Here is a 13,403-nt window from a genome sequence, read left to right as displayed (position 1 = left end):
ATCATGTTGTACCTGTAGACGGCGGTACGTGTTGTAGTCGTTGAGGTTATATTATGTTGTACCTGTAGACAGCGGTACGTGTTGTAGTCGTTGAGGTTATATTATGTTGTACCTGTAGACAGAGTACGTGTGGTAGTTGTTGAGGTTATATTATGTTGTACCTGTAGACAGAGGTATGTGTGGTAGTCGTTGAGGTTATATTATGTTGTACCTGTAGACGGCGGTAGGTGTGGTAGTCGTTGAGGTTATATTATGTTGTACCTGTAGACGGCGGTAGGTGTGGTAGTCGTTGAGGTTATATCATGTTGTACCTGTAGACGGCGGTACGTGTTGTAGTCGTTGAGGTTATATTATGTTGTACCTGTAGACAGCGGTACGTGTTGTAGTCGTTGAGGTTATATTATGTTGTACCTGTAGACAGAGTACGTGTGGTAGTTGTTGAGGTTATATTATGTTGTACCTGTAGACAGAGGTATGTGTGGTAGTCGTTGAGGTTATATTATGTTGTACCTGTAGACGGCGGTAGGTGTGGTAGTCGTTGAGGTTATATTATGTTGTACCTGTAGACGGCGGTAGGTGTGGTAGTCGTTGAGGTTATATCATGTTGTACCTGTAGACGGCGGTACGTGTTGTAGTCGTTGAGGTTATATTATGTTGTACCTGTAGACAGCGGTACGTGTTGTAGTCGTTGAGGTTATATTATGTTGTACCTGTAGACAGAGTACGTGTGGTAGTTGTTGAGGTTATATTATGTTGTACCTGTAGACAGCGTATGTGTGGTAGTCGTTGAGGTTGGCAATCCTCTCGTCCAGTTTGTGTGAGCGCTGACTCTTCTCTATGCTGAGGTTGAACAGGTCTATGTAGGCATCCAGACTGAACTGGTACATGGGGTCGATACGGCCCATATCGTTTAATACAAAGAACAGGATAGAGGCCCGCTGGGCACAAGGACGGTACGCCTAGAGGGGAGGACGCGGGTATATGGCTTTCATGAAAACAGACATTTATTTTGACATGGTCAGTAATACTTAACTTAGAATGGTGATGATGTAGCGGTTATAAAGCAAATATACCTGACATGAAGATACATAATGTTCTACAGTCATTTATACAACCTTAAGGAGCTTTATGCAGTGTAAGACCATTTCTGCTCTGTCATCATTCTTTCCGTCCTACTCCCTCCACCTCTCTATTCTCCCTTTCTCCCTCCCGACCCCCTCTTTCCCTCCTCACCCCCATTCTCCCTCCTTACCCTCTCCCGCCCGCCTCACCCCCTCCTTCCCTCCCTCCCTCCCTCTCTCCTACCTCCCTCCCTCCTCACCTCTCTGGCCGTGTCGATCTTGATCTCAGTCAGTTCGCTGGTCTCCAGTTGTTCTGAGACCTCTGTGGCCGTCACTTTAGATGTCTGCAGGGTGTTCACCAGCTGAACATCATCCAGGAGAGAACCCGTTGCCTCGTTCAACAGCCTGCAATACATACACGTATTATTTAAAAATACTTTTTCTAGCACAGTGATTGTTACCAGCACTTTTCTGAAGAAGGCTTTAATTGGGAAGATCATTCTACTGTATATGGTTGTTTCTTTTAACTTAAATGCACATATTGTAAATAATTCTGAATAAAATAATTAAAATAACGAAAATAATAAAATGACTAGAACATGACTAAAATGTAATGTGGAAATTGTAGCTAGGGCATTAACAGACAGTTGGGTCAGTCTAATAAAGTAGTGTAGTATTACTATTTACTATTAGTGTAGTATGTAGTAGTGTAGTACACACTTAGAAAAAAAGGTGCTATCTAGAACCAAAAGGTTTTTTTCAGCTGTCCCATACGAGAACTCTTTGAAGAACCACTTTTGGTTCCAGGTAGAACCCTTTTGCTTCCAGGTAGAAACCTTTCCACAGAGGGTTCTACATGGAACCCCAAAAAGTTCTACCTGGAACCAAAAGGGGTTATCTTATGGGGACAGCCGCAGAACCCTTATGGAACCCATTTTTCAAAGAGTGTATGATGTAGTGTAGTATGTAGTAGTGTAGTATGTAGTATTGTATTACGTGTAGAAGTGTAGTGTGTATAGTAGTGTACTATGTAGTAGTGTATTACGTATAGTAGTGTAGTGTGTATAGTAGTGTAGTATGCACTAGTGTAGTATGCACTAGTGTAGTATGCACTAATGTAGTATGTACTAGTGTAGTATGTATAGTAGTGTAGTGTGTATAGTAGTGTAGTATGTAGTAGTGTAGTATGTAGTAGTGTAGTACATATTGTAGTGTAGTGTGTATAGTATTGTAGTACGTAGTAGTGCATTACGTATAGTAGTGTAGTGTGCATAGTAGTGTAGTATGTAGTAGTGTATTACATATAGTAGTGTAGTGTGTATAGTAGTGTAGTATGTATATTAGTGTAGTAGTGTATTACGTATAGTAGTGTAGTGTGTATAGTAGTGTAGTATGTATAGTAGTGTAGTATGTATATTAGTGTAGTATGTAGTAGTGTAGTATGTATAGTAGTGTAGTATGTATAGTATTGTAGTATGTAGTAGTGTAGTATGTATAGTAGTGTAGTATGTATAGTAGTGTAGTGTGTATAGTAGTGTAGTATGTATAGTAGTATGTATAGTAGTGTAGTATGTATAGTAGTGTAGTATGGGGTAGCAGTTGGCCTAGCGGTTAAGAGCGTTGGGCTTGTAACCGAAAGGTCGCTGGTACGAATCCACGAGCCGACTATGTGAAAAATCTGTTGATGTGCCCTTGAGCAAGGCACTTAACCCTAATTGCTCCTGTAGGTCGCTCTGGATAAGAGCGTCTGCTAAATGACTCAAATGTACCTGAGGATCTCGTCCTCCAGCTCCTGTAGTTTCCTCTTGCCAGAGGCGATGTTGATGACTAGAGAGTCCTTCTGCTCCTCTAACTCTGGACGCTCCTTCCTCACCACGATCCCTAGGAGCTGGGCCTCCAGGCCCTGGCATATATACACAAGGTTCAAAATATACACACGCGATGTGGACATGTCGAAACACACTCATCTGCATACACAGATTACGCATACAAATGCGAAGATTACACACACACAAACACATGTACCGACCTGCTCCTTGACAGCAAAATTGACGATGGTGGTCTTGGTGGAGATCTCGGGGGTGTAGTGAGGGTTGGACAGCTTGGTGGTGATGTAGAATCTGAACTCTGGGCTGTACTCCACCTCTTTATCACCTAACTTCAACAGGAGCCTTCCACCGACGTGTGTGAGAGACTTGTTGAGGATGGGGGCCAGCGAGGGATCCAGTTCCTCCTGGACGTTCTGCAGCAGAACCGGAGAACCAAACTGGACCGCATTCTCCAAGATACGCAGGAAGTCTGGCATCTGAAGGTCTATCACTTTCAGACCCTGAGAGAGGGAGAAAGCGAGAGAAAGAAAGAGAAAGAGGGAGAGACCAAGACAAATAAACAAACAAAACAAAAGCAAAGCAAATACTAGTGATGGAACGCATGAAAGCAAAATGAGCGATGAGAAAGAGAGAGAAGAGAGCCCAGTGAATGAGACAAGAAAAAGCAAACAGTGAAAAGTGAAATACGACCACACAAAAAAGCCTTGTCAGACAGAGGAGTAGACATTGTTTCACGCCTGTAGCGCTGAGCGATCAGTGCTTTTTGAGGTTGGTTCGGTTATAAAAAAAAGAATCACTATTTCTATGTATCCCCTCTTGATCCTGCATTCTTCTTTCCCTTACGAAGCAGGCGTAAAAGAAACACAGACTGGACAAGCAATCACGCAATGGATTATGGAGGTTGTAGTTAATTATCACATTTCCGACGCTAAACTATGTAGAACATTGGCCAGTTTGAAACTACAACTTCCTACTACATCACACAGTTCGGGCATGTCCTGATTTATCTCTTGAGAAACTGCAGCGCACCGTACGCATTGAGCTCACAGAAGAAAAACCCAGAAATTAAAATAATTGAACCCACTCGATCAATTAGTTGTTTAAAAACAAAAAAAATCTGTGACATTGTGATTAATGGCTCAGCACTACACGTCTGTTACCGTTGCTAAAGCCATTGCCCAATTGTCCCCAAATGTCAGCGTTTAGGATGTATTATAGGAGAGCATTGGAGTAGAGTGGTGCTGATGAGACTAGGCTAAAAGCAGCTGGAGAGGAGTGAAAGGTCAGAGAGGGAGGGAGGGAGGGAGGGAGGGAGGGAGGGAGGGAGGGAGGGAGGGAGGGAGGGAGGGAGGGAGGGACCTGGACATACACTACCATTCAAAAGTTTGGAGTCACTAGGATATGTCCTTGTTTTTGAAAGAAAAGCATATTTTTTGTCCGTTAAGATAACATCAAATTGATCAGAAATACAGTGTAGACATTGTTAATGTTGTAAATGACTATTGTTGCTGGAAACAGCTGATTTTTTATGTAATATCTACATAGGCGTACAGAGGCCCATTATCAGCAACCATCCCTCCTGTGTTCCACTGGAACGTTGTGTTAGCTAATCCAAGTTGATCATTTTAAAAGGCTAATGTATCAACTCGTCAGTCTATTCTTGTTCTGAGAAATGAAGGCTATTCCATGCGAGAAATTGCCAAGAAACTGAAGATCTCGTACAACGCTGTGTACTACTCCCTTCACAGAACAGCGCAGACTGGCTCTAACCAGAATAGAAAGAGGACTGGGAGGCCCTGGTGCACAACTGAGCAAGAGGACAAGTACATCAGAGTGTCTAGTTTGAGAAACAGACGCCTCACAAGTCCTCAACTGGCAGCTTCATTAAATAGTACCCGGAAAACACCAGTCTCAACGTCAACAGTGAAGAGGCGACTCCGGGATGCTGGCCTTCAAGGCAGAATTGCAAAGAAAAAGCCATCTCTCACACTGGCCAAGAAAAATAAAAGATTAAGACAGGCAGAAGAACACAGACACTGGACAGAGGAACTCTGCCAAGAAGGCCAGCATCCCGGAGTCGCCTGTTCACTGTTGACGTTGAGACTGGTGTTTTGGCGCGCCACCAAGGCCATTCATTGTACGGCTGCGCTATCCCCAGACCAGGGATCTCATTCTCAAGCTGGCTAGTCAAAAGTACCCCTTAACTACAACGGAGCCAGGGTGTCTTTCTACCCAGATCTTACTTTGGAGGTGAGGAACCAACGGAAAGAGTATTATGAGTTACGCAACAAATGCAGGGCGGCCAACATCCGATATGGATTCCTCTTCCCAGCCCGGTTTAAGGTGACAGTCGAGGGATCAACACGTACGTTTGACAACCCAAAAGAGGCCGATCTGTTCTTGTCAAGCAAGTTCCCTGGCTGTGTCAAGAACGGCTGTACAGAACGGCTGTGTCAACCGGCTAAATGGCCAAATACAGGCCAGGAATGTGTTTGAATTTCCTGCCTATGTCTTTTCGATCAGAAGATCAGAAATCGGGACTTATGTGATGGGTGAGATGTTGTGGCTTATATAGCATTGTTTAGCCTATCATGTTTTAGCGCCACTCACCCCCTAACGTGTGAGTGGATTGTTATTTAATATTATTTTATATGCGGGGCATCTATAGATGACGAGTTAGTTCAAGCTGTATGTCTAGACACCCTAAGGTTTGTGTGTTAGTCAATGAGTGCTTCGTTTGGGGAAGTCACTCAGTAAAGGGACGGGAGGGGGGAGGGGGTCTGTGTTTTATGTTCACGTTTATTAATACAGGTGGCATGCCAAGCTCCTGCACGGCGGGACGTTTTTCTTCTGGGTTTTGTATGACAGCAACAATTTGCTCTAAAATAAGAAATGCCACATAGTGACCGAGCACAGAGTAGACCTGGTGGAATAAAGATAGGCAGCTGGAACTGTAATGGCTTAGGTCATGTCGTGAAACGAGCTAAGGTTTTTTCTCATCTTAAATCACTGGGCGCTGACATAGTGCTTCTTCAAGAAACTCATATTAAACGCTCCGCGCAGGCCAAGCTACGAGTCGGCTGGATCGGTCAGATATACCAGTCTAACTTTGATGCAAAAGCGAGAGGGGTAGCAAGCCTGATAAGGAAAAACAAGTGTTATTGTTGGAGGTGACTTTAACTGTACGTTAGATCCTCTTTTAGATAAATAACTATCAAGGTCACTTCAACAATCAAATGCCAGTGCCTGTCTAAATACATTGTTGACAAACCTTAACATTGTCGATATTTGGAGACTGATGCACCCAACAGATAGGGATTATTCTTTATTTTCATCAGTTCATAAATCATATTCCAGAATTTACAATTTTTTTTAGACTCCAAACTAATTTCAGCAGCTGCGTCGGTTACCTATCACCCTATTCTAATTACGGACCACTCTCCTCTGTCCATGGTGCTGAAACTCTACAATATGTCGACAGGTCGGCGACCGTGGCGCTTAGACGCATACCTGTTGAAAGATGAGGCTTTTTGTCAGTATTTGAAGGAGCAGATTGCCTTTTTCCTCGGAGCTAACTGCACGGGGGATGTTGACGACTCCACCCTTTGGGAATCTCTGAAGGCTGTGATTAGAGGTTACAGTATTTCTTATACATCAGAGAGGAAGAAACGCACCAATACTGGGCTGAGAGAAATTGAAAGAGAGTTAGGGGAACAGGAGAACGTTTTTAGGACGAATTTCTCGAATACAGGCCTTGAGAAGATCAAAGTTGAAATATGAATACAATAACATCTTTTCGAAACGGGTGGGCTCTTTACTTGCTAGAACGCAACAAAGTTATTTTGAACTGGGTAACAAACCACATAAATTATTAGCAAGACAGCTAAGGCATGTACAGGCATCTAGAGCTATTCACATAATAAAAGACAAGAAGGGTAAAATAGTAACAGATCCGCAGGATATTAATAAATGCTTTGCGCAGTTTTACTCAGAGCTATACCAATCAAAATGCGATGCTACTGATCCACAAACTATGGAACGCTTTCTCGCTGAATGTGAACTTGCTAAACTAGACAGGGGGGCAGCTGCTGCACTCGATGCTGGGATAACTTTAGAGGAAATTAATACAGCGATAGCACAATTTCCAAACAGCAAGGCCCCTGGGCCCGATTGATATGTAATATAGTTCTATAAGAAGTACTGCGCCAGTCTAGCTCCACTTATGTTGCGAATGTTTAAACAATCCAAAACAAATGCCAAACTCCCGCAAACACTGTGAGGCTACAATAGCTCGGATCTTGAAAAAAGATACGAGATTCCATGGAGATGTCGTCTTATCGCCCCGTGTCGTTACTCCTCATAGAAAATAAGGTGTTGACAAAGATATTGGCAAACCGATTGAAAAAATATATTTCTGACATCATACACTCTGACCAGACAGGTTTTTATCCCGGGCCGACATATATACTACAATTTGAGACGCCTTTTCAACGTAATGTATCATGATCATGAAGTTGAAAATAAAGTCTGGAGCATTTCGGGTTTGGAAAGAAATATATTAATTGGATAAGAATTATTTATGCACACCCAATGGCGTCCGTGGTAACCAATCAGGAAATATCGCAGTCATTCCGCCTGTTCAAGGGCTGCCGAGAGGGATGCCCTATTTCGACCGCTCTCTTCGCTATAGCCATGGAACAACTTGCTACTCGCATTCGGGCATGTGCCGATATAGCTTCTGTTAAAATAAAAGACACGCAGCACAAAATGTCCCTATATGCAGACGATGTTCTGTTGTTTTTCTCCAAGCCTAAAACTTCTATTCCACCCTTACTTAACTTGATAAACACATTCGGCTCCTTCTCTGGCTACAAGATAAACTGGCAAAAAAGCGAATTGATGCCGATATCCCGGCCTGTGGATATGCAATTTCTGCAATCTACCCCATTTAGAATAGTGATGGACAAGTTCACAAGCCTTGGCATTGTAGTGACAAGATACCTTGATCAGCTATTGAAAGCGAATTGAGACATGAACATTTATCAGCTAAAACAAAATATAGATTTTTGGAAAACTCTTGCCTATTTCCTTGGTTGGTCGTATAAACGCTATTAAAATGGTTGTCATACCCAGGTTTCTTTACCTCTTCCAATGCCTACCCAATTTCATACCACAAAGCTATTTTAAGAAACTGGATTCAATAGTGATTCCATTTTTATGGGATAACAAGGCAGTCAGAATTTCAAAGAAGCATTTATGCAAGTACAAGATAGAGGGGGGCTTTGGCCTTCCTCACTTTAAACTGTATTATTGGGCTGCTAATCTGAACATTGTGTCTTTCTGGAGGGAAAGTTTACCTGGGAGGCGACAGAATGATATGCCTTCATGGCTTTTGATTGAGCAGGCCTCCTGTCAACGTTCCTCACTCCCTGCCCTTGTTAATAGTCCATCATATGTGGAAAAAAAGCCACTTATGACTCTAATCCAGTCATTTGTCATACTCTTAGGATCTGGAAAAAGATGAGGTATTTTCTAAACATACCCACTGTATACATTGACAGACCGATATGCCTGAATCATGCTTTCCACGCTGCATTGGATGATATGGTGTTTTCACAGTGGAGGGAGAAGGGGCTCTCAACAATTGGTCATTTATACATTGATGGTCAGTTAGCTTCATTTCAACAATTACAGGGAAAGTTCAACATGCCAACAACACATTTTTTCAGATGCCTCCAAATCAGGAATTTCTTAAGGACACATATCCCACAGTATGGCATTAAGCCAAATAATCCTACATTAGATAGCCTGATCCTTGTCTAACCCCATTCAAAAGGGTCGGTCTCTAGACTGTATGATGTGCTACAGGCCCACATAGAGGTATCCACAGACACCATTAAAAGGGCTTGGGAACAAGAACTTGGTTCAAAAATCTCAGATGAGGACTGGATAGAAGCTCTCAGGAATATAAACCACAGTTCAGTGAATGCCAGACACAACCTTGTACAGTTTAAGGTGATACACAGGTTACATTACTCAAAAGTGAAACTGCATAAAATACTCCCGGACACCTGTGTGAGAGGTGCAAGCAGGATGAGGGGACGTTGACCCACTTATTTTGGACATGTCCTAAGTTACATGCTTACTGGGCTCTCATTTTGATTACTTATCTAAAGCCTTCGATAGAGTTATAGCCCCAGACCCATTGATCGCTCTGTTTGGCACAGTTGATGGGAATAACCAGGAGGGAAAGGCTGTCTCTCTTTGTACTCTTATTAGCCAAAAGGCTCATATTGCAATTTTGGAAATTAGAGACTGTACCTACCTATGAAATGTGGTCACCCTAAATGTAATACATATGGAAAAGATTTGATACAATACCTCCAATAGAAGTCCATTGTTTTACAAAATACGGCAGCCGATACTGGATAAATGATCTAGTCCCGCTTCATAACTGGGTTGATGATCTGCTGCTACTCTGTGCTATACTACACTCAATATTTATTTTTGGCTGAACTACACTGCTTGTAATGACTATATGCTGTCTTCTTATACATGTACCACCTAATAGGATGTTGTTTTATTTTGTGTATGTGTGAGTTAACTTTTGTTTTGTCCTCTAAATTGGCCATCCCCTTCAACAGTACAACGAATGTCAAAGTTTGTATTGCTGTCTTTTTTAATATATGTTTTATTGGCAAATAATAAACATATTATTTAAAAAAAACAATGTCTACACTGTATTTTTGATCAATTCAATGTTATTTTTAACGGACCGAAAATGTGCTTTTCTTTCAAAACCAAGGACATTTCAAAGTGACCACAAACTTTTGAACGGTAGTGTACATAAGAAGTGAAATTGGCCAGAGAATAGAAGAGAGGTAGTCCTGGCCAGACGTGGATGAAAATTGGTGTCGTCTGTCTTGTCTGAGAGTGGCAGAAAAAAGGCATGGTGACCCACAGACTGGTCTAGACTGAGAAAAACAGAAGGGGTGCCTGAGTCACTCTCTTCCCCCCTCCCTCCCTTCACCATCACTCACTCTTAGGGTAACTACACACACCTGCCTATTCTCTCTCTGTTTCTTTCAAACACACACACACACACACAAAAGGTGCCTTTTGAAGAAATTGACTGTTTTTTACTGACGTTACCTTACTGACTGAAAGGGCCAAACTGCCTCTTAAAATGCCAAAAGGAGCGAGCGAGGGAACACATACAACAAGTGTCTGAAGAAAGGAGGAAAGAAAAGAGGAGAGAAACCACAGAGCTGGGGAGGAAAAAATTAGGTTGTAAACTTCCTCCTTGTTCACCTGGGTCACTGTGTGTGTGTTTGTGTGCTTGGGAGTGTGTCTCTGTGCTGAAAGGATCTTGTTTGATGAAGGAAGCCGACTGGCCCTAACTAAAAGCATTCAACTGTCAAAACCTGTCTCAAATGTGCTTTGTTGATGGGATTACAGTGGAGAATCTGGCTCCATTTGGCTCCTTGAGGGGATATTTCATTTAACTCGGCAAGCCAGTTAAGAACAAATTCTTATTTACAATGACGGCCTACCAAAAGGCAAAAGGTCTCCTGCGGGGACGGGGGCTGGGATTCAAAATAAAAACAATTAAATAAAAATATAGGACAAAACACAACAAGAGAGACAACACAACACTACATAAAGACAGACCTAAGACAACAACATAGCGAGGCAGCAACACATGACAACACAGCATGGTAGCAACACAAACTGACAACAACATGGTAGCAACAAAACATGGCAGCAGCACAAAACATGGTACAAACATTATTGGGCACAGACAACAGCACAAAGGGCAAGACAATAGAGACAACAATACATCACGCAAAGCAACCACAACTGTCAGTAAGAGTGTCCATGATTGAGTCTTTGAATGAAGAGATTGAGATAAAACTGTCCAGTTTGAGTGTTTGTTGCAGCTCGTTCCAGTTGCTAGCTGCAGCGAACTGAAAAGACGAGGGACCCAGGGATGTGTGTGCTTTGGGGACCTATAGCGGATTGTGACTGGCAGAACGGGTGTTGTATGTGGAGGATGAGGGCTGCAGTAGGTATCTCAGATAGGGGGGAGTGAGGCAGTGGGTCTTGCGACAGGTATACAGAGATGGCCAGTTTACAGAAGAGTATAGAGTGCAGTGATGTGTCCTATAAGGAGCATTGGTGGCAAATCTGATGGCCGAATGGTAAAGAACATCTAGCCGCTCGAGAGCACCCTTACCTGCCTATCTATAAATTATGTCTCCATAATCTAGCATGGGTAGGATGGTCATCTGAATCAGGGTTAGTTTGCCAGCTGGGATGAAAGAGGAGCGATTACGATAGGAAACCAAGTCTAGATTTAACTTTAGCCTGCAGCTTTGATATGTGCTGAGAGAAGGACAGTGTACCATCTAGCCATACTCCCAAGTACTTGTATGATGTGGCTTCCTCAAGCTCTAAACCCTCAGAGGTAGTAATCACACCTGTGGGGAGAGGGCCATTCTTCTTACCAAACCACATGACCGTTGTTTTGGAGGTGTTCAGAACAAGGTTAATGGTAGAGAAAGCTTGTTGGACACTAAGAAAGCTTTGTTGTAGAGCATTTAACACAAAATCCGGGGAGGGGCCAGCTGAGTATAAGACTGTATCGTCTGCATATAAATGGATGAGAGCTTCCTACTGCCTGAGCTATGTTGTTGATGTAAATTGAGAAGAGCGTGGGGCCTAAGATTGAGCCGTGGGATACTCCCTTGGTGACAGGCAGTGGATGAGACAGCAGACGTTTTGACTTTATACATTGCACTCTTTGAGAGAGGTACTTAGCAAACCAGGCCAAAGACCCCTCAGAGACACCAATACTCCTTAGCCAGCCCACAAGAATGGAATGGTCTACCGTATCAAAAGCTTTGGCCAAGTCAATAAAAATAGCAGCACAACATTGCTTAGAATCAAGGGAAATGGTGACATCATTGAGGACTTTTAAGGTTGCAATGACACGTCTATAACCTGAGCGGAAACCAGATTGCATACCAGAGAGAATACTAAAGACATCAAGAAAGCCAGTCAGTTGAAAAAAGCGCCCCCTCTTGAGTTGTGCCATGGTGGAGATCTTTGTGGGCTATACTCGGCCTTGTCTCAGGATGGTAAGTTGGTGGTTGAAGATATCCCTCTAGTGGTGTGGGGGCTGTGCTTTGGCAAAGTGGGTGGGGTTATATCCTGCCTGTTTGGCCCTGTCCGGGGGTATCGTCAGATGGGGCCACAGTGTCTCCCGACCCCTCCTGTCTCAGCCTCCAGTATTTATGCTGCAGTAGTTCATGTGTCGGGGGGCTAGGGTCAGTCTGTTATATCTGGAGTATTTCTCCTGTCTTATCCGGTGTCCTGTGTGAATTTAAGTATGCCCTCTCTAATTCTTTCCTTCTCTCTCTCTCGCAGGACCTGAGCCCTAGGACCATGCCTCAGGACTACCTGACCTGATGACTCCTTGCTGTCCCCAGTCCACCTGGCCATGCTGCTGCTCCAGTTTCAACTGTTCTGCCTGCGGCTATGGAACCCTGACCTGTTCACCGGACGTGCTATCCGTTCCAGACCTGCTGTTTTCAACTCTCTAGAGACAGGAGCGGTAGAGATACCCTGAATGATCGGCTATGAAAAGCCAACTGACATTTACTCCTGAGGTACTGTCCTGTTGCACGCTCGACAACCACTGTGATTATTATTATTTGACCCTGCTGGTCATCTATGAACATTTGAACATCTTGGCCATGTTCTGTTATAATCTCCACCCGGCACAGCCAGAAGAGGACTGGCCACCCCTCATAGCCTGGTTCCTCTCTAGGTTTCTTCCTAGGTTCTGGCCTTTCTAGGGAGTTTTTCCTAGCCACCGTGCTTCTACACCTGCATTGCTTGCTGTTTGGGGTTTTAGGCTGGGTTTCTGTACAGCACTTTGAGATATCAGCTGATGTAAGAAGGGCTTTATAAATACATTTGATTTGATTATTGACCAGATTTTCTAACAGTTTTGATAAACAGGGCAAAATAGAAATTGGCCTATAGCAGTTAGGATCAGCTTGATCTCCCCCTTTAAATAAAGGAAGAACCGTGGCTGCCTTCCAAGCATTGGGAACCTCCTCAGAGAGGAGAGACAGGTTAAAAAGGTCGGGGATAGGCTTGGCGATGATAGGGGCAGCAACCTCTGACTCTGACTGCCTTCAGGGAGAAACTTTGTAGCGGGGCCGGTGAAAAAGAAGCATCGGGGATAGTCGCATTAGAAGAGGTGGGAGATGAGGAAATGTTGGACAGGCAAGGAGGCATGGCTGAGTCAAATAGGAATCCTGACTTAATGAAGTGGTGATTAAAGAGCTCAGCCATGTGCTTCTTGTCAGTAACAACCACATCAACATTAAGGGACAAGGGCAGCTGTGAGGAGGAGGGTTTATTCTCCAGGTCTTTAACCGTTTTCAAGAACTTCTTGGGGTTTGACCCACAGAGAGAGAACTGCTCCTTAAAGTAACTAACT

At 43.4% G+C, this 13,403-nt stretch overlaps 1 protein-coding gene across 1 annotated transcript in view; it reads right to left on the bottom strand.

The window, feature by feature from the left end:
* The window catches only part of LOC129864700 (dynein axonemal heavy chain 2-like), a 57,058-nt gene that overhangs the window by 15,616 nt on the left and 28,039 nt on the right, over positions 1 to 13,403 (bottom strand). Inside the window, exons 21-24 of the mRNA XM_055937005.1 lie at positions 3,091 to 3,390; positions 2,831 to 2,964; positions 1,322 to 1,466; positions 760 to 959 (exon numbers count right to left, since the gene is read on the bottom strand). Coding sequence (XP_055792980.1) covers positions 760 to 959; positions 1,322 to 1,466; positions 2,831 to 2,964; positions 3,091 to 3,390 — 779 coding nt within the window. The remainder of the gene's footprint in view (positions 1 to 759; positions 960 to 1,321; positions 1,467 to 2,830; positions 2,965 to 3,090; positions 3,391 to 13,403) is intronic.

The sequence above is a fragment of the Salvelinus fontinalis genome, chromosome 11, assembly GCF_029448725.1.
Source record: "Salvelinus fontinalis isolate EN_2023a chromosome 11, ASM2944872v1, whole genome shotgun sequence".
Classification (NCBI taxonomy): Eukaryota; Metazoa; Chordata; class Actinopteri; order Salmoniformes; family Salmonidae; genus Salvelinus; species Salvelinus fontinalis.
The sequence above is the reverse complement of the archived record's forward strand: the minus strand, read 5'-3'. Positions and strand labels throughout refer to the sequence as shown.